The sequence below is a fragment of the Polypterus senegalus genome, chromosome 18, assembly GCF_016835505.1.
Source record: "Polypterus senegalus isolate Bchr_013 chromosome 18, ASM1683550v1, whole genome shotgun sequence".
Taxonomy (NCBI): Eukaryota; Metazoa; Chordata; class Cladistia; order Polypteriformes; family Polypteridae; genus Polypterus; species Polypterus senegalus.
Window position 1 is genome coordinate 71,216,153 of NC_053171.1, and position 22,424 is coordinate 71,238,576.

The 22,424-nt window shown below is 40.9% G+C and overlaps 1 protein-coding gene across 13 annotated transcripts in view; it reads right to left on the reverse strand.

The window, feature by feature from the left end:
- The window catches only part of LOC120519137 (gephyrin), a 378,763-nt gene that overhangs the window by 79,827 nt on the left and 276,512 nt on the right, over nt 1–22,424 (reverse strand). For 3 of the 13 annotated variants that reach the window (XM_039742265.1, XM_039742264.1, XM_039742267.1), the window contains exons 9-11: nt 17,190–17,246; nt 9,398–9,469; nt 8,264–8,305 (exon numbers count right to left, since the gene is read on the reverse strand). The exons of 1 other annotated variant lie outside the window; for it this stretch is intronic. In XM_039742265.1, the coding sequence (XP_039598199.1) occupies nt 8,264–8,305; nt 9,398–9,469; nt 17,190–17,246 (171 nt within the window). The remainder of the gene's footprint in view (nt 1–8,263; nt 8,306–9,397; nt 9,470–17,189; nt 17,247–22,424) is intronic. 9 more of the 13 variants (XM_039742268.1, XM_039742272.1, XM_039742276.1 and 6 more) reach the window with 6 other exon arrangements.

Genomic DNA, 22,424 nt, shown 5'->3' on the forward strand with positions numbered 1-22,424 from the left:
GTATCTCAAACGGAGGACAATGTACTACAGGAGCCTGTATGGGAAATACTGAGCGACTAGATGGCAATAGTACAGTTGTAGAGTTAAGGGAGTCGGGGATCTCTACTGGTGTGAGTGCAGTGCTTCACCAGCTTTACCTCCTGGTCACTACTGCTAGCATTGTACTTTACATGGCACTATATTGTGGCATCCCGGGGGGTGACAACGTGACTGGTCAGTTTCATTCATTTGGTTAAATTATAGGAGGCCAATCTCTGAGTCAATTAAACACGTGTGTTAAACAAGTGTGTGTCGCCCACTTGAAAATTTTGCAAAGCTACTATGAATCTGGATGTTCTCCCAGTGTCCATTTAGGTTTTCTCCCACTTCTACAGTGGTATACTTATACTAACAAAATAACTGAAGGTTGTGCAGTGTGCACAACTATGGGTGTGTACTAAAACAAACAGTGGTCACAGTGTAGCTCTTTTGTAATACTGGAAACATGAATCATTGCCAGAGTTAAAAAGCTAAATTCAACACAATTACACCTAAAGATTATTCAGTTAATCAAAGTTTCTTTCATATAGCATCTTTAACAATATGCTTTACTTACGGCACAAGATGAACCAAATGAAGCAAGGAATACACACACCACAGGAGTCAACATAGGGCACCGAATGGGCGAGTGCCAAGAAGACAATTGCTGAGGAAAGCAAAGGGGGCAATGCTGATTGAAGAAACTGGGAAAACCACATAAAGTGCAAATGGTAGGAGATAAAACTCAAAACGATACAGAGGCTCATGGGGCCACACTGCTCTCAGGGGTCTTGCTATGGTAATGTGATTGGTAACAAGGCCGAGCATGTGGTTCGGCCTTTTAATGTCTGTAGTAACTGTGCAGACGGAGATGCAGACGAGTTGTGTGCACTAAACTAGTTTAGACACAACTGGGAAGGTGTCTGAAGTTATAGCACAGCACAGGGTCCTGAATTATACAGTATACTGTATATATCCATCCAGCCATCAGTCTTTCTTTCTGTTGTTTGTTTGAAGATGCTGCATGTGATACAAACGACATCCTTGTTTCCTCCTAAGAAAAGTCGTTCTGCCTTTAAACCTGCAACCTGCATAGCTTTGAAAGCCATCATATGAAATGCAGTGCAACTGACTGGACAAGGACAAGACAAGGGTTCTTAAAAACAGAATGAGCACACAGTCAATTCATGGTTAATTTCTGGGCTGCCGTCATAAGCCCTCGAATAAAGAGTCTGACCTGGAAGAGCACGGCAAGATGCTTCACTTGCTGAAGGCCGGCTGGCCACTCCACAGTGGGCAGCACCTTCAAAGCAATCCCCACACCCACGCTAAAAAGGCCATTTCTCTTCATCTGAAGGATAATCCATATTTTATAGATGCATTAGCCGGCTATAATTACCACCGAGTTTGCCACTCAGTGTCAGAGCCTCAGTGTGCAAGAGCCAACCTAATGATTTTTCATATAACAGATTGCACAGTCATTAGGGCATGAAAAAAATAAAATAAAAATGGTGTCCTTGTGTCTGCCTGCGAGTTTAACAAGTGCCCTTCAGCCACAGGGGGAAATGAGACGAGCCTTTTAATAAGTCAAGCTGCCAATTAAAGGAAGGCAGAGATGGGCGCTGAAGCAGGCAAGGCAGGAATCTTCTGTTCTGCCTCCAAAGTAAAGTGCCTAAGGAGCCACAGATCTACAAGCAATTCACGCCTGACTTGTGTGGACACCACATCACACTGACCAAATGACTCCTGACAAGCGCAATCCACGTGCACGCTGCTCATCGGAGATTTAAAGCTACAGGTTCACCAAAAACATATGCTATGTACCTACGTACCTACTCTCATGTATACATTTGCAGTGCGATTTTAACTAGCCTTGCAATTCTGAATATTTTTATACATTTGGTATTTTACTAAATTCTATTCTATGTTAAAAGTATATACAGTATGTAGAACGCATCAAGTGATGCTGGGGTAGCCTCGGACTCCTTTGACCCTCAGCCGGGTGACAAGGATCTAGTAGCAGCTACACTGTGCACATCGAGATTAACACAGTGTTTATTTAGTTTTCTTTAAAATGCATGTCTATTTGTATATTTAATGCAATATTGTAATCCGTGGTACTTTTTTTATTTAAACAAAATTAGATTTGTTAACGTACATACAACTCTGAACTTTATGAGAAGTGCAGTGTTAACATAAATCAATGTACAATATATTTCTAAAGCTGACATCACATTACATGACTTTTCAAACAATTTTCGGTCATAGACTTCATTTACATAGCCTTAAGAAAGCCACAATGTACCATGGACTGTTGCAGAGCTCCCATGATTGACAGTTGTCCAGTGTGACTCCCTCAGGAACTTGGTCACAGCGGCTCACTACACAACATCAAACTGGCTTGATTTTCTTGAAGTGAGTCGCCAGTGGTAGGGGTGAGCTGTTGTGTTTGCGAGAGCTGACAGCCAATGAGTGCTCAAGTGGAGATGCCATGCGTATAAAGTCCTCACAAATGGTCCATTAACAAGAGCAGCTGAAAGAAGTGTTTTGGATTGTGCAGAAGGAAGAGGAGCATGTTGAGTTTTAGAGTCACCGCATGCCACCTGCACTTCACCTGAAGCTAAGCATGTTTGGCGCCTAGCCCGTACTTGGATGGGAGACCATCTAGGAAAAAGCTTAGGTCATTGCTGGAAGAGGTGTTGGTGAGGCCATCAGAAGGTGCATACCCTGTGGCGTGTGAATGGATCTGAATGTCCCAATGCTGTAACGGGGACACTGATTCTTTAAAAACTGGCACTGTTCTTCAGATGAGATGTCAAATCAAGGTCCTGACTCTCTGCAGTCATAAAAAATCCATAAGTAGTTGTACCCTGATGTCCTGGCTAAATTTCCCACAATTGGCTGGTCATTCTGGTCCCCTAATAATCCCCTGTATTTAATTGGCTACCTATCTCTCACCTCATCGCCACCTAATAGCTAATGTGTAGTAAGCGTACTGGCATACTCCTGGCTACACGATGGATTGTTCAATAGATAGGAGTAGAAAGTGATCACTTCACTGTATTGTATTAACAATGTCCCAAAATAAAGATGGCCGTCTTATAATGATACGATAATGGGGTCTGAATGAATACAGTTTGGTGAATCAAAATCAGGCCAAGGGTTTCTGGTTCAAACACAAGCTCCAATGCATTTTATGAGCATGGTGCTTAAATGGCCAATTCACTTGCTCAAATTTGGACAAATGTGCACGTATACCATCAATTGTAACATGTTACGCTCTTAAAGGTTAATGTGTCAGCCAAATACAGTATACAAAAATAATAATACACGATAACAAGGATTAATCTGTTGACATTCTAATAATATACGGTGTTGGGGTATTCTCGGCTTAGTGTTGATAAATTGAAGAGGAAAGTGTGTTGGTCATGTGTCACTTTACAATGCTAGCATTATTCAAGTGTTTGAGTGACCCTCTCAGACTTGGTATGATTTTGAATTTCTATCACGTTTAGCCAGTGCAATCCAGATCTTCTCATTGACGTTTTCTAGGCTTAATGGGCTGTCTTAAGAGAATCATCTATCTGAAATATTCTGCTGTTTTTACTTACCTAATTGGAACAAATTTTCATTCCTGTAGCTAAAAACTTGTCAGTGTCAAAAGAATTATTTATTAACCTCTCACTTGGCAAAGCAACCGTGTAATAATAGCTGGGGGAAAAAAAAACTAAGGACGCTAGTTAAGGTTAGCAGTATCTAAGACAAGACCACCCATAAAATCCACGTCACAGGCAATGAAGCATTTCAGTTTTCTTTGCTAGAGATGAGTTATTCCCCACTCATAATTAATCATCCTTTTGAAACAACTGAAGAAGAGCGTTGTGAATTATACCAAAAGCACAATTAGATGTTTGGTTTGGTAGTGTGGGATAAATAATCCTTGATGATAAAATGATCTGCTTCTGCTTGAAATTACACGTCACTATGGCTGATCCTCTTTTTCTAGATGACCGCTTGCATCATTCAATCCTCAACAAATTTATAATTAAAATCTCTGACACATTGCTGCACAAGGAAATTGTAATTTAAGCAACAGATCAACACAGAACATGGACAATCTCAATGTAGATGTATAACCCTAACAGAGGGACACCATGAAGCCCTGGGAAGTTTGCAGCTGTCAACCTAAGGCATTAGAGGTCCTGAACATGATAAAGCTGATACATAAACAGTCCTAACAAAGAGAAAAAGGCCATGGAGAACTAGAAGAAAGCCAACACAGCTGAGCCGGGGCTGACAGATGTGATTTCACAAGGACTAAGTGGACAGAGTGAGAATGGAGAACAAGTAGCCAACAAGTTCACTGCTAGAACTTATTACCCTTTCAAAAGGTAACTAAGGGAGCAGGGTTGTAGTTTCTCTAGGAACCCCTATGTGCCACCATCAACACAGAATGTCCAAACCCTGGGGATTGGCGCAGACGTATTTATGTGATGAGACGTGAAGCCCATTCATTGTTAGAGGGAACATGCGACAGAAGTTAGGCAGTGAGTTGTACAATGGTTAAATGTCAAGGACAAATCACAGCAAGAGAGGCATAACATGAATCTACTGTCACTGAAGAACATTTTCAATTATTTTCAGCAATTTTTTCTTTGTTTATTGAATTTTTAAGATCTTTTTACATACCTTCTGTCTCTTTATCTGAAGCTAGCATCACACTGGATTTACCAGTGCAGCACAGCAACCACATTAACTGATTACATTTGATGCCAACATATTTAAGAGCAAGAGGTCAGTGTTTTGGTTTTTTTTTTTTGTCAAATGTTTATGGAAAAATTGAAGACTCCCTGCCAAAAAAGAAAATGGCGTTTAACTTCCACAGCTAAAATCTCAGGACTAAACCTCTTGTTTTGTCCTGTTAGGTAACTTTGCCCAATCACCACATTAAGCAGGGTTCAGTTAGCATTGCACATTTTAACTTTGATCTTTCAGGAGGAAAAAAAAATACTGCCGATGGTATGCTTGTGGGGATCAGAATTACGATCTCATATTCGAGAAATTCCCATGCAGTAAGATGATTGTGTTGCTTTGTTTTGTCTGTTTTTGTTTTAAATTTGTGTGATCCCCATAACAAACCCTTACTTGTGTTTTAGTCAAATAAACTGCATGTATTTAAGATTTTTCTGACATTTCCAAGCAGCATCTTGGGCCCCACCATAATAGTCCTTAATTGTGAAGTCATTGATGTGCCTTTTCTAGTAATTATATAATACAAATCAGAAATCGATGAAATGCGGTGGTGTCACACTATCCATTTTTCCCTTGATTTTTTAGTAATAATCTTAACAAAGTCATAAAGCTGCAGATAGTTGTAACATCTGCCAATTAACACCCATGGTGACTCAGGACTCTACAACTCTCTGTCTACTATTTGCAGCAACCAACATTAATCTGGTAAGTAGGATGAGCAAACCACACTGAACTTGCTTTGTCATGAGTTCAGCGAAATCATTGAAATGTTCATGAACTTTGCCGAAGTACATAAAATGCATTGAAGTCAATAGGGAAGAAGACGCTGAAGTAGTTTTGAGTAGTGCAATTGTCTTTTAAGTGTCCCAGAAGGCTTAGGAAGTGACTGACAGCTATGTCAGATCAATTTATTGTGGCCAAATATGTGATGTGAGCTGTGAGGCTTTAAACTACAAAAGACACAAACGGAATGATAAACAAAAACAAAATGTATGAAATGGCCACAAACTACCAATAAGTAAATAAAATAAAGAGTGTTGTGAAGCGTAGGCATGGGACTGACTCATTTCACTGTTTAAAGTTGGGCACAGCTGGAACATCTTTTTTGTTTTTTGACCTTCACACTTTTTTTTCCATCATGAAGAAAGAGACTCATTGTAAACAGTAGTAAATCTTCCATTATTATTATTGGGTTTCATGTGCTTTCTGACAAGGGGAAGAGGATGTCTCCTTCTTTTGACTAGTAGCTGCAGCATATGGCCAGTTATACAGGCAAATTAGCCATGTGGTGCTGCACTGCTAGCTCACAGGAATCCGTTTTATATTTGGAGGCAGTACATATAATATTCTCATAATGTTCTGCTAATGTACTTTTCAAATAAAAATACTGCAACTTTTTTTTTAATAAGAAGCATGCAGGGTGGAGATCCGACTGGAGTACCAATCAAGTCGTGAAATCAAGCAGATCAGCAACAACCTTACAGTACACATGCATGGAAGCTCTGTGCAATGCTGCTACAGCTCAGTGATGTCATGCTGGACTTGCAAAGCACCATGAAACAACAACAAAAACGTTTTACATATGCCAGCCACACCATGAATTTCCAGGAAAATATTTGGCGAACAAGGTCACCAGCAAACATAGCATATTTGCTGCGAAAAATGCTTTGGCAAATTTCACTGATCACTACTACTGGTGAGTCACAAGTTATGGGAGTCGGACTCTTGTGTCTCCAGAAGTTAACACTCAGCTAGAAGTAACAGTGCCAAACAGTAAAAGACCTCAACGGCTGAAGAAAAAAAAAAAAAAAAGAAGGAAAGGGAGAGGCTTTATTGGCTCTAGCACAGGAAGCAAAGGGTAATGGTGAGGATAACTTTTTAAAAATTAGGTGAAATTAAAAAGTGGAGTCTCTCAGGGATCAGTAGTAGGGCTGCTGCTCTTTTTACAGTATTATACAATAACCATGGGGACATGAATATCATCAACGTCTGGGGTTAAGCAGTGATAATGAAGGAGTTGATCCTTTTCAGTTTAAGCAAATCTCAACTGAAGGGTATAAAACTATGAAGGGAATTAGTCCAGTGGGTCCCAGTTGTTACTTTAAATAAATTCTTCAACAAGAACAGGGGAACACAGTTAGAAACTTATTAAGGGCACGTGCACATGACTATCTAAGTGAACAGGATGGACAAGCTCACTGGCCCGAATGGCCTGTTGTAGTCAAAATGTTTGTAATTTTTCTAATGAGTGTTTTGAGATGGGAAATGCAGCTGTGGTGAATCAATGTTTGGAGATAGTATGAATATCTGTTCAATGTTTTGTGTTTGTCATACCATGACAGGAATGATAAAGAAAAAAGAGGGGTCGAGACTGCAGCTCTGCATTGATCGGCTGCCACAATTATTTAACTCTGTGGTACTTTAGGATCTTGATGAAAAGTAGTGAGGAAATCATATAATCAATCACTCCTTAAGCATCCCTGTTGTGTAATCCAACACCCTCAGAAGCAACGGGAATTAGCAATGGCAGATGTTGAATGTGACATGAAGCTGCGTCAAGTCCTATAGTGTGACACCGTTAGCTTATTCCTTAGGCCCAAAAACTTGAGGCCAGACCTACACAGTACTAGCCACTCTCTTTTACAACGCTATCATGACTGGAATGTAGGATTCTACTGTGAATGTTCATTTGAAAAAACATTAAAAATGATAATCATTTTTAAAGGAACAGCCAAAAAGCAGCACAAGAACTGAAAAATCATAAAATAGCGATACATTTAAAACATGATCTGTATTAAAAATAAATATATATTTTTTTATAATTTAGTAAGACTAATTGAACAAGTGTATGCGACAGAAGAAACTCCATGCCTCTCACACTCTATTCCACTTATCTCTAGCTATATTAATTATAAAATTAAAAACGTACTTCAGATCCTGCAGGAGTAGCCTGACGTCTTTAGGTGCTTTGGTCCGACGAGTAAGCTGACAAGTACAGCGCTTTGCGTTTCTGGCTTTCTGCTCGTTTGCTGACTTTACCAGGTAGAGTGTCATTTGAAAATCCGTTTCCAGCAGCAGTGGCAGCGTTGTAGCATTTCAAGAGAGGGGATGTATGGAAACAGAGACCCATCAAGAAATACAGGCAAGACGCACAGAACCAAACCATAAGCACGACACAGAGCACACAGCACACAGCGCATGAGGGGGGTAAAAAAGGAAAAGGGAGGGAAGGTCCTTCCCCTCGCTGCAACAAGTCCCTGTAAAGAGTTACATGGGCCAGGGAACAGACCTGCAGGGTGCAAGCCTTCTGAGACTTTTCTTTTCTTTTTTTGTTCATGGTAGGGTCAGCATGCATAGCGGCCAACAATAATCTGAGCAGGGCACAGTGCAAGGCAAACAGAGCGAAAGACAGAGAGAGGTAGAGAGACAGAGAGCGGGACAGAGAGAAAGCGAGCGGCACAACCAGGCATCATCAATACACGTGCAAATATACCTCTGAAACGCTATAGGTGGATGAACAGGAAGGGAGCCGAGCCTGTGGGTGCAGTGGAGGGGGAGGGTGGGAGAAAGAGAAGAGTGTTAAAGAAAGGAACGGCGTGGCCTTCAGAAAGGTATTCTGCATGGGTGGTTCCAGCACTTGAGACAAGAGCAGGGGTTTTATTTTTTCTGTTGGAATTCAAGCTTGAGGTAAAAGATGTCCTTTTCTCGACTCAAGACAACACTTCCGAGGTAAGGTGGAATCTTTTTGTCAATTTATCGCCACCATCACCCCTCCCAAGACACCATTCCCCCTCAACAAAGATCTCGACAGCGACTATTCTGGTGAAGATTTCACGCCCCAGCCACTGGGTGCATTCTAACTGGACGGATGGCTGGAACCAGAAATCTTCATTGAACCCCAAACCCTTCCAACTCCCAACCTTTATGGGTACTGGACAAAAGAGCAAATAAGAAATAGAAACAAAGTCGAGTATATGAAAATAAATGTAAACAATAAATAAAAATGAACATGTGAGTAGGCAGCACTTGGGAATGTTTTAGGTCTGCACCATGAACATTTCTTGACATCAGAACGAGAAAGAAATGGGGGGAGGGAGGGAGTGAGAGAGAGAGAGAGAGAGAGAGCGAGCAGGAAAGAGTTAACAAATTAAACAACAAAATGACTGGTGCCAAATGAAGATGGTCATGAAGCATGTAACCTGCGCTTAGGGCAACGGAAAAAGCACAAGGTTCCACCTTAACAACGAGAAACGGGGATGCAAAGACAGTGGGCGTGGCTTAACTAAGCCAATCTCTTCCATTGTAATGGTCAGATTTCATCTTTTAGCTTGTTATTCTGTTATTACACTTGACTACTTTTGGAACGGAGGGTGGGAGGTGGTTTGGGACGGGGAGACGAAGGAAGAAAAAACAAAAAAAACATGAACATTGTAAACATCTCTTGCCCCATTTAAATGAAACCCCTGCTGGATTGAAAAAAGAGGAAAAAAAAAAGAAGGATAAGATGGGAATGAAAAAGACAAGTTTTGTGTACCAGCCAGCGTGACGACAGAAAAAAAAAAAAACAAAAAAAGGAAGAAAACAAAGAAAGAAAAAAGAAACTGAACATCACCGGGAGAAATCGTACATTTACTCTGAGAGAGCATCCCTTCACATTGCCTTCTAGGTGATCTCTGAGCTCCTCCAGTTTTCGATGGAGCTACATGTAAACATCAAAAAATGGGTTGAGAGAGCAAGCTGGTTGCAGTCTTTTCTAGAAGTACAGAGACATACATTGTTGCACTGGTTTTGACAAAATACGGAGAGGAGAACATAAAAAACAAAAAAAGAAAGAAAGCAAGAAAAGAAAGCTGTCACTTGAAGTGCAATAAACATCCATGCTGCTAAAGAATCAACTTGTCAAGAGACTGTGTAATGCTGCTGTTCTGTGGGTAGGGGGCGATGAAGCGTTCCTTCAGATGGACAAGGGGCTTGGAAGCCTGCTTAGCCACACCAGCTACCCAACAGCTGGAGGGGAAAAATAATAATAATAATAATAATAATAATATATATATATATATATATACCAAAACACAACAACAAAAGGGACAAAAAGGAGGGGAGTGGGGAGGAAATCTAGAAAAGAAAGCAGAAAGAAAAATCAAACCGTGCTGAGGTTGGAAAGCAAAACAGAAAGGCAACAATGATTTTCACAAAACAACGGGCTTTTGCCTTACCTTTACCATTTTAGGAGACAGGACAAAATTACATAAAAAAGGAAGACAAGCTGGAGTTGGCTTTCCAAAATTTAAAACTTCATGCAACTCATAGATTAGACCCAATCTTGAGCGTTTGCGTCCACTTGAGTCCGCAGGCACCTCATGTCAGAATGCCCCCCGGCGACTCCGGCTAAGCTCCTAGGTGTGTGTGCGTGTGTGTGTGTGGATGTAAGTGCAGGTGAATGATCATCAGTCACTGTTTGATCCACGGAAATGCAAGCATGGGCACAAAGAAAAGGCTTCCAAAGAAAACTTACAGGATGGCTTGTCCTAGAAGAAAGAAAGCGTGGCAGCGGGGGTGAGGAGGAGGTGGGCAGAAGAAGGTGGCATTTAGCGACCCAAAATCAAAAAAAAAAACAAAACAAAAAACAAACGATATAGATATATATATAGAAATATATAAATCAATACAATGAAGACGTGACGATGGCTGATGACTGGACCACACTACTAAAATTCTGTCCAAATTATTCCTATTTCACAAAAGACCCTGACAATGGTGTACACAATAGACTGTTGGATGGAGGACACATAATGGATGTGCACCCTACAAGTGCCGAAAGTCCCATTTCTTTACTGTTTCCCCCAACACGGGCATTTCTGCGGACACATCAAATGACTTACCAATCATGGAGCATGGTGGGGACGGAGTGGAGAGGCAATTGTTGGCCAATCCATCAATCAACCCAAACTGATCCACCATCATTTAGGCTCCATGTAGAGCGGAAAAAAGTGAATTTATGCTCATTTTGTGTTTTGGGAGGTTGCTCTTTGTGAAGTACTACGCATAAGTGCTCATTAGAAAATGTGCCGCATTCCATAAGAGATGACTGACTATTCTCACTCTGATTCTATACCTGAAGGAAATCATACCAACAAATATCATGGGCAAAAGGCGGAACATATCCCTCAACCAAGTGAGAACCATAAGCCACATTACCAGACTTCTAGTCGGAAAGGATGTCAAACTGCAGTTGGTGAACTCGTCGCCTGAGCATGTCACATTACAAAACCAGAAATCATCGGGAATATCAAATTAGATGACTACTTAATGACTTTCCAGTACAGTTTCCCATTTCCAAAGTATAGCGAGCTTGCACCCTTTTGTAACAGCCAATAATGTGCTGCCTGACAGAGCTGATGTCTGTGAGAAGCCGTTACAGGTGTGGAGAACTGTTTCTTTCTTTCTTTTTTTTTCCATTTCCGATGTGGTATGTAAAACACGCAACATTCTACAGACAAGCCTCTCTCTGATTTGCAAGCTCCAAAACACCCATATTCCTTATTCCTTGTCACTGCATTATAGGCATTGTACTTCCAGGACCTTACTTTTATTCTAAGTTAATTAGTGTTCCCTAATTTTAATTCTTATTTATTTTGTCTTTTTTTTCTTTCTTCATCATGTAAAGCACTTTGAGCTACATTGTTTGTATGAAAATGTGCTATATAAATAAATGTGGTTGTTCCAGATGAACGCTCATTGGTTGTCCGCTCTCATGTACACACAAGTCCACCCTTATGGGTGTGTGACGCAGACTGGTTGGAGTGAGTCGCTGGGTATGCTGTGCCTGCTTCTGATGTGCTAAGATTATGTTAATGAAGTCAATGATAGAAAATCACTGGAAAAAAAAATACGACATGGCTTTATGTGACACACTAAAAGTATGTGGGCACTGCTAGTAAAATTCCTTGAAGACTTAAGTTAAATAGATCTACATGAGGAGACCTATAATTTTTGACATCAGTGGGTCATCTGAATACTAGAAGAGATAAAATATGAAATCTATATCTAGCATAAAATCTAAGGTCTCAGGCCTGGGTAAATATTTTATTATTTTAACAAAATGTGACATTTTCCCTGGCTATGGACAGCCATAATGAGATGTGTTTTGAATGTATTAGTTGACCAACAGGAATTCTTCTAGCAGTAAGAACACACACGCATTTGAGGCAGTGAGATGTACTGTAGGTCCAGGGCACAAGATGACTACCACTGTAAGCCTGATGACTGACACCATAAAATTTCCCAAACATGAAAGGCAGGAGATATTTCACTCATCAATTTTCTTTATGAAGCCTCTAGTCTGAATATCGGTTCACAGCGACCAACTGCCTGTCCCTCTCAGTAGCGCTGGACACAAGAGAGGAGTTAGTCTGGAACGAGGAGCTGAGCCATTGCTATCAAAGAATCTTAAAGGAATAAAATGACAACTAAACACCAGGACATTTCCCAGGGCAAGATATGAAGGGTTATCAGAATTCTGAAATTTCCTGTCATGAGGGGGTTCAAATTCTTGTTTTATGTCTTTTTTGCTAATTGTTTATTCTTTGATTTATTTTAATGCTATTTTTGTTTATTATTTGCTTTATTTCTTATACTTGTGTTATGTTCCTCATGTTTTGTGGGCAGTTCGCCAAGAGGCAGGGCCACCTTTTTATCACCACAAGGGATTGACCTAAGCCCTGTAAAGGTTAGGGTAGCCCACAGTCCCTTGTGGTTGTACCTGGGAGTTGGTGAATGTTTATTGTGATTCTAACTGTTGCTTTGATGCTTTTGTGGTTGATTGGATTTTTTGAAATGTTTGCTCTATTCTTGACCACTCTTTGAATTTTGTATTGGGACTTTGCCTTTTTAGGCAATTCTGTTTAGCCTTTTGTGCTCTATGGAGCTTCTTGTTAGTACAGAGTATTTTTGTGAAGAATTAATTTTGCATTTACAAAGGTTCTGTGTGTGCGTGTGTTAAATGGTGGGTTTGTCGGTTTCTCCCTGAATTGATCATTTTTGGAAGGCTTTGGTATTTACGTGCTTTGGAACTCTCGAGAATCATAACAGAGGCAGCTTTGTAACCAATTGAATGGTGAATGTAATGTCTGTAAGTAGGCTTTCTGCTTCCTTCTGATACTCTTCTAGCTCTTTATTTATATATGATGACATAAACTCCCTTTTTGGCTTCATTTTATGGAGAAATCTAAATAGTTATGATAACAGTATTCAAGATTCAACCAACACTGTCTCATGGATGCTATGTGAACTTCAAATGTCAAATTGCCATGTGTAAGAGATTGTAGACATGCAGTAGGTTGGTCATACCCTGCATGATTGTACCCCGTAGTTAAAGTGGTTTATCAACTCGGCACAAAACCACATGGAATGTGAATGACACTACTTGCAGGGTAAGGGATCTAGGAACCTAACCTGAGATCAAATTCTGACCTGGTTCAAGGGGCTTAATAGGGTCACCATTGGACATGTCAAAACAATTCAGTCACTGTTGGCTTGAGTTCATCAGGTGGGAGAGGGCATTTGACCTGATTCTGCATGGATATTCCCATTGACTAATCTGGAAGTGGGATCAGTGTTTATGCCTTTGCAAACATGGCTGCAAAACATTTGTAGATGCATGAATGGGAGGAAATATTGGTGAAATTGCAGCAAGAGAACAATCCACTTTGTGATAGTTCTTCTTAGGAATATCATAATAGCATTTTCAAAGAAGAAAAACTGAGGAGCATTGCTCAAAAAGCTATAAATTTCTGGTAGGAGTGCATGTAAGTACTTTAAACAGATTAACACAAGCGAAGGTAGTCTGCCAGTCACAAGATACAGCCTAAACAAGATAATACTGACAATGGGATTAGCTAAAGTTAGTGTACTATAAAAACAGGAATATCACATCATTCTTCAGTGTCAAGTAACGTGGGTGACAACACAACACAGTTACATGTGAGATTGTTCTAAAGGCCTCCAACCTTTAGTGAAATTTTAAGATTCCATAGAGTATGCATGACCCCAATCAGCTATCAGAACAATGAGTGGGGTACCAGAACTCCCAGTGTCACAACATGTCAGGAAAATCACACTTACGATCATCAAGAAGCTTTCTACTCTGAGGGGTGGGAGACTTTAACCAGTAAGAAACGTTTATGAGTAAGAGCTAACTGACATTTGACAAAACAGTGTCAGAGACTTTGACCAATGGGAAATTTTGTAATGTGCGGATTTGGAAATGTGGACCAACAGGAAACCTCTTCAAGTGAGAGTTGTGAGAAACTGAACAATAAAAAAATCCATTTGCAAGAGGTAAAAGACATTCATGAAGAGACATTTCCTACTGTGAATATTAACAAAGTCTTGACCAATCACAGATTTACTCTTGACCAATATGACACCATTAGTAAATTTACAACTGTAGGGTTTGCAGACTCTTCATTAATAGCAAACTTTCCATACTGATCGGCAGAAGGAAGCTTATTATAGTAGGGCACCTATGACCAACATTAACTTTCGTAGACTGATGCGGAAGTGTGACCAGCTCATGTGGCCATATATAAATAGGATACTTCTAACATAAGAATTAGATAATCAACTACCAGCTACAAGAAGCATACTAATTGAACATGTCTGACTAAACAGGCAAACATTTGATTAGGAGGTTTCTTGTTGTATCCAAATTATTTTGGCTCAACAACCAGAATCCCCATGGTAGGCAGGATTATAATATTCCTATACATCCTAAAATTCAGGATGTCTACTGTGTGAAACAAAAGTTGCTCATATACTGTGGCAGACATAAGCAAGCTAGGGACACCTTCAGGGCTTAGTCAAGGTAAGTGATGCCAAGCCACACTACGAACGGGCACAGTTGCTAATGCTTTCTCCCCTTTTCCACGCAATCTTAAAGAACATTAGCAAGATGAATCATGTCACCTCCTCCATGTTCCAGGGCATCCTACCCTTTCCAAGGTCATCATAAAAAAATGTCCGACAACAGGAAGTGACCATTCATTTATGGAACCACAACTGAAGGAGCCAGACCTCCAAATTAGGACACAAAGTCATCACATCTTGATGGCATTTGAGTGTCATTTTGGCTACATTGCTTTTAGTTCTTTTCGCTTACTTACTCTAACATCTTCTGCTGTTGCATCAACATTTAATTTTGTCCTCTTCAACTTCTGCCTCCTGAGGCTACCAACATTTTGAGACCTACTGGAAAGTGGGCAATTAGGGAATTGGAACAACCTCGCTACAAATGGAAAAGCATTCTGTGTGAGCAGCTCAGCAAAGTACAACACAACAAGAAAATCACATGAACGGACAAGATCAATGCAACTGATTTCTGAATTTTTACCATAAACCTGGGTTTTGGGTTCAAAGTTTTCACTCAACAAAGCCTTAGAGAACTTAAGTGTTGAAATGTAGCCTCTCAATCCTGTTTTAGCAATTTCAGCGTCACACGGTGAAACTGTTATATTTGATAGAAGTTTACTGTACACTTGCACTACAATCACCTGCTACAGGAATTTTCTCAGTTATTATTTGTGATGTCACTCCTATGCTTGTTCTTATTTCTGATCCAAATTTTGACAGAAAGTCCAGTTTGCTGTTGATTTCCTTCTCCATCCCACAATAATCAATAAAGATGAAAGTTTAAATACAGTGCAAATCCCTTTAAGCTTATTTAAATTTGCCATCATAAAATGAGACGAGAGGTCTGGTCAGATAAAGGAAACAAAACTGACCCCAAATTCTCTCATAAGGGTGTTTCTATGAGTGTGCTTACATGAGCTTTAATAACCTGCTAATTCACAGAGCGTCTGCTCCACAAATGTAATGTATACCCCTCATTCTGATTAGAGAACCCGGGATAACACACATAGATTTCTCTATGATGAACCCAGTTATGTGACCATGGAAACCCCTAACCAGGTTTATTGTTAAGGATTTTGTAGTCTTTGCATGTCCACTGCACACTTTGCTTCGCATACACTTCCAGCAGCTATGGGTAGACAAGAGTGGAAGTGTCCACAAAGATACATTTCCTGAGGAAAATGCTTTAGCGCTGGCATTATTCCTTCTCATGGTTGAAATAATCTGTCTTAATATTTCAGAAATTGTTAAATTTATGTTGATGAGCTGAATGTACAGTACTAGGCTCAGCGGTACAATGTCAGGAGACGCAGCCTCCATGCTTGTTTTCGAGTTCACAGCGCCCATTGTTGGTGTTTAATCTTTTTTAGGGCATTTTTATGACATTGGAGCATTTTACCAATGGTAAACTCTCTAAGTGGACTTGCGCATGTAAGTGGGGGGTTTCAAGAAACCAGGTTTCTGCTTTTACCGGGTTACTTACTTTATCCCGGTTTTTATGCACTGTCACATGTGTGCACATGGCAGACAGCTTAAGGACTTTAGTGACAGTAACTACTCGCCATAAAAGAGGTTGGTGCTACATTCTAATGCCTTCTCTTCTCCTTCACCTGCAGAACAGAAGACTGACAGCCACTTCATCGCAGGCACCCCTTCCACGGTCCGTAGACCTGGACCCACTTTCTCCTGCCACATGACCAAATAATCTGGCAACAGGCCATTTTGTTTCCTGTTCTATCCTGAACTTGCCTCTGCAATTACTGTGTGATTTTTTTTTTTTTTTTTCACAACCTTCAGTTGTACAGGGTCACCAAGGTGGTTCCCCATCTCCTTATCTTTGTTGGTCTCCTCTTTTACAGCACTCTGTATCATTTGAACTGAGAGATTCATAATTCCTATATTTCCCATAGATAATACAGCATGGGCACATCACAGTAAAATGGCATGTAGACGAGTTCACATTCACAGCATCTCTGGTGGTGATTATAAACAATGGCAAGGGACACAACCTTTGAAATTGCGCCTGTGAGGAGTTTTGATGTTCTAATCACACTAAGCAATAAAAAAAACATAAAAATAACAGTCACTGAGTATAACAGGAGGGATGTTTGAGTCTTTTCTCCTTGAGCACCTTATGGTCACATCGCTAAGCTGATTCTTCATCCCACTTAAGGAATGCAATGCTTGAACTCTGCCTGCAGCACAAGTTGACCAGGTCTCGTTACACATGGTCAGAGTCACCTATGACATCACCATGGTCCTCTGGGGAAGCGGTTCATGCCAGAGGAAAACTGCAAAACATTGTGAAACTCTTCATTGAAGAATCAACCCTCAACTGCCCCGCCCAGACCCACCCAGGTCAAACTGTGGCCAGCCTGAGGAATGGCACTGTGAGATGCAGAAAGGAAAAGAATGAAATGCCAATGAATGTGACAAATGGAAGGAGAAATGAGGAAAACAGGAGAAGCTGCATTGGAAAGTTTGGCAAAGAATTTTTTAAACATATTTACTTTGAGGGATCCGACTCTACTAGCAACTCCTTTGATTTCGTCCGGCCGTCTAATTTGCTACAATGGGGTGGAGGGAGAGGGGGGAAAAGGGAGGGGGGAAGGGGGAAAAACGGCAGAAGACAGAAGAATAAAGAAAAAAGGTGAACTTAAACGGCATCCAACATTTTGTTTCCAGCAAAAGCATGCATGACATTTTCCAACGCTGCCTCTAGCGATGGGCGACTCCTTGCTGGCTGACAGGCGGAACTGAAGATGTTTGCTTTGGACCGAGGAGTTTCGGCCACTGCATTCTAAAGTGAACTCTACTCTTCTTTGCTTGTTGAAAGGTGCTATACTGATGGATTCATTTTAATAATTTGAGCATATGGGGTGGGATGGGGGGTAGTCTCGACTTTAGAATGTGAATATAAAGCCTACTTGAGTTTAAATGGCTTTCTGTTGCAGAACTTTTGTGACAACGCTCCCTAAGACAGCAGCTGCTGGTAGCAGTTATACCCATAAACTGCTCAAGATGGTAAAAAGTTCATTTACTTATTGGTTTTCCAATATATTTAGCAGCCTCACTGCCTCGACTGGAGTCGCCCATCACTAACAAGGGCTTCTAGCAAACAGAGAGACTTTCTTTTTTACAAGAATTACAGACATTCCCCTAATTTAAAACAAAAACAGTGATGATGATTATTATTATTATAATAATTACCCCTCCCCCCAAAACAACAACACAGTTAATCATTTGCTGGCTCCAGGCGTGTGGTAAGAGTGCCAACTGTCACGTGCCTCGCCTGTCATATTCTAAGGTGGGCGCCTGACTATGCCATTTGATAAGTAAAGACTGACCCTACCATCCTCGGACTGCAATCAGTGACTACATTTGTCAGTACTGACTAAACCTGCTCCAAGCCAATGGCTCAAATGGTTATTTGAAAGCTCCAGGGAAGTGTGAAGGACACTTGGCCCTGCAAAGCCATCGGTCAGCCATAAGTTGCTGTAAGTGAGAGGTTCCGGAATGTTTTTAAGATGGCATGGCATGAGAAATGCCCACTCTGCCAGCTGGAATGCTTCCAATGGGTGCTCAGTATTATTCAAGGCATTATATTCTCTTGTTTTGACAAACTTTCTGGGAAAAGTAACCTCATCTTCAAAGCTGTTTAATCCAATTTACAGTCCTGGGATAGTGTTGGCAAGGAAAGGAAAATCCAGCGATTTTCTGAATCTGTTTGGCAGTCCTGGGAGAAAGGCAGGCGCCAACCCTAAACAAGAAGCCAGTCCGCTGTAGGGCACACACTTACAAAGACACACTCATTCACACTCAGCTAAATAGTCTAAAGTGTGCGTCACTAGGATGTGTGTGCAAACTGGAGAATTGGTCAAAGAGATTGCAACAGGTACAATGTACAAATGCCACACGGATTGGGAAATCAAGCCTAGGGACCACAACTCTAGACCACCATGCTACTGAGGATGTTGTATAAATTAAAAAGGAATCGCTGTGTGAGAATACTCGCTGTGTAAGGGGCTATGAGTATAAACTGTTACTGGTTAAATGCTTATATACGGTTTAAACAGCTGAATATAAATCGGGGGGACATTGTACTCCGACTACATAACCCACTAGTGAGAACTATTCTGGAGTACTGTGTGCAGTTCTGGTCACTCCGCCTCAAGAAAGACATAGCAGCACTAGAAGCTGAGCAAGAGGTGAGCATCCAGGTGCATCATGGTACTTAAGGATATATCCTACTCTAGCAGACTCATAGAATTAAACCTTCTTAGGCTGCACAAAGAAAACTGTGTGAGGCCCTAATGGAGGTCCTCAAAGGCGTCAATAAAGCAGATCCGGAAGAATTCTTATAACCTAATGGTGAAATATGTATTCAAGGACATCAGTGTAAATTACGGGGACATGCATTTAGAACTGTGGAACTCTGGACCAAACTACAAAGACATGATGTTGAAGCAGAAATCTTGAAAACCTTTAAGAAGAATCTGGATGAGATATTGGGACAGTTTAGCTATTAGCTAAACAAACAAGCGACAAAGGGACTGAAGTTCTTACGCTTCTTAATATATGTTGTGGTACTCGCTATGAAAGGTACTATATACAGGTTAATAAACACTAGACAGTTTTATATATAAACAAAAATTTGAAAGAATACTTCAATATATAATTTAGAAATATGCAATGTGGCACTCCTAATGGAGCCATGAAAAGACCAGAAATGAGAAAGGGCTATATAAAGGGAGAGCAACCAACAACAAATCGCCACCCATTTCCATGAACCTGAGGTTTCCAACTTTGCCTGAGCGATGGGGAAACTCCTGCTACTCTAGTGAGTAAGCAAGCTTGTGAACTTCTAACCTAAATTGGGAAGGTATCACGTTACACAGCAGAACCCTTGCTATATCAAAGACTCAAAACTCAACACAATTAAAAGTAAAAGAACAAACCTACAGTCTCTCTGGGTCCACCTAATGGGGTCAAAACTTGGGTGTAATGGCCAATCCACCTGTTCTTCAGAAGGTGTATTCCACCTGATGCTAAGCATGTTTTGGTCCGGCCATTACTTGGATGGAAATTGGCTAGGTAAAAGCTTGGGTGGCTGCTGGAACAGGTGATGGTGAGGCCATCACAGGGTGCTTACCCTGTGGTCTGTGTGTGGAATCCAAGGCCCCAATGCAGTGCAGTAAAAATGGGTGCCATCCTTCAGATGAGACATAAAACCTTTGCCCTGACTCTATGTGGTCTAACAAGATTGCTGAGCATTCTTCATAAAGACTAGGGTGTACCTCAATGTCCTGGATAAATTACCCACCCTGAACGTGTCCATTTCGGCCCACAATAATCCCTGGTCCCTTATTGGCTAACTATCTAGGCAGGCTCTATTGTAGGCACGGAGCTGGACAGTTTGACATCCATGGCAGAGTGACGGGCACTGAGCAGGCTCCTGTCAATCATGGAGAATCCACTGAATACACTGAACAGGATCATCTCCAGACAGAGGAGCAACTTCAGAGACAGACTGCTATCACTGTCCTGCTCCACTGACAGACTGAGGAGATCGTTCCTACCCCACCACTCTTCAATTCCACCCGGGGGAGTAAATGTTAACATTATACAAAGTTATTGTCTGTTTTTACCTGCATTTTTATTACTTTTTAATTTAACATTGTTTTTAATCAGTATGCTGCTGCTGTAGTATGTGAATTTCCCCTTGGGATTAATAAAGTATCTATCTATCTATCTATCTATCTATCTATCTATCTATCTATCTATCTATCCCATCTCACCTTCTATCTCTGGAAGCCCTGGAGCTATTCTTCTCTAGTGCCCTCTAGAGGCTCCATGTGTGCCAGCTCCTTTAAAATGCAAGGCTGTTCTCTCCAAAAGCACATGGGTGTTGATAAAATATAGGAGACTTCTTACTGACATTTAAGAATCTAGGGGTTTCTATTAAATTATGAGTCTCTCACTGCTGCCTTTTCTCTTCTCCATAATATATATTAATAACATTTGGGCTGCTGCATCCTAGTGGTTTTGCACCCTCTGCGCTGGCAGGGTAATAAATTCCAATGCTGCAAAAGCCATCTGTTTGTTAATTATAAGGGCCTGTCTCGCTGTAGTCTCTGTGGTAGATTGGGCACCTCTTTTCAAATGCAAGTCACTATACTACTCAAGTATGCCTCAACAAACACTTCATAGTATGAATTTTCACCATTTAAAATAAACACAGTGTACAAGAAAGGCACTAAATAAACCATTTTGTAAAGTGCATACTGACTGTGAAAGTCACTACATACCACTTAGACATATACAGTCATGTGGAAAAGTACACCCCATGGGAATTGATGACTTTTAACTTTTAACATATTTTAACCAGCAAACATTAGATATTCATATAAACAGTGACAACAGATAACGGTGATATACTTGAAGAAATGACACCCACACTGATTGGCAATAACATTAAAACCACCTGCCTAATATTGTACAGGTCCCTCTCATGCCATTAACACAGATCTGACCCATTGAGGCATGGACTCCACCAATCCTGTGGAGGTGCCCTGTGGTATCTGCACAAGGATGTTAGGAGCAGATTGTTTAAGTCCTGTAAGTTACAAGGTGGAGCCTCCATGGATCAGACTTGTTTTTCTGGCATATCCCATGGATGTTTGATTGAATTGAGATCTAGGGAATTCGTAGGCTAAGTCAACCCTTGAACACACTCTGATCGGTCTGTGGCTATGCAGCGATGCACGCACTGGGTGTTCTGACACCTTTCTCTCATGGCCAGCATGACATTTTTCAACAATTTGTGCTCCAGTAGCTCTTCTGTGGGATCAGACCAGACAGGCTAGCCTTCATTCCACACATGCATTAATGAGTTTTGGGAGCCCATGACCATGTAACCACTTCACTGATTGTCATTCCTTGGACCACATTTAGTATGTACCACCCACTGCACAAGACCTGCTGTTCTGGAGATGTTCTGACCAGCTCATCCAGCCATCAAAATTTGGCACATCACAGTTGCTTAGATCCTTATACTTGCCCATTTTTCATTCTTCCAACACCTCACCTTGAAGAACTAACCGTTCACTTGCCTCCTGGGATATGGCACTCCTTGACAGGTGCCATTGGAACAACATCATCAATGTTATTCACTTCACCTGGCAGTGGTTTCATTGTGGGGGCTCATCGGTGTAAAATTGACCTGGTATGGTCATTTTCATAGTTTAAATGAAGAAAAGTGCAGATCTGACATGTGGAAAAAATAAACGTGCTCTCCATTTATCACTACTTGAAATCCATCAAATTAGAATAAGGTGTTCAAGATGAGATGCCAATAATTAGAAACTCCTTGTGTAGTCTGCAGGTGGCCCTGATCATCTCATTTAAACTAAGCAATGAGTAAGGTGCCCATGGCACAATTTCACCCATAACTTTCTTTTGAAAGTAAAGGGTAGGCAGAGAGGGGCTCAAAATAATAATCTTGGGGATTTAGAATGCCTAAATATGTAGAAATTGTGGAGAATATCATGAATGATATGTAATGAATATGACATACTTGTCCTGATGGTGGCTCCCCACCAGGCTAGAAATGGAGTCAAAGGAGAGGAATCATTTAGCCAGCACAGCAGAGCAGAGATCTAAAAGTGCCAGCACTGTGCACAGATAAGCCTTGGTACTCCTTTCATCAAACCAAGGTTCAGATTCACCTCTGCAATGTTCTCAAG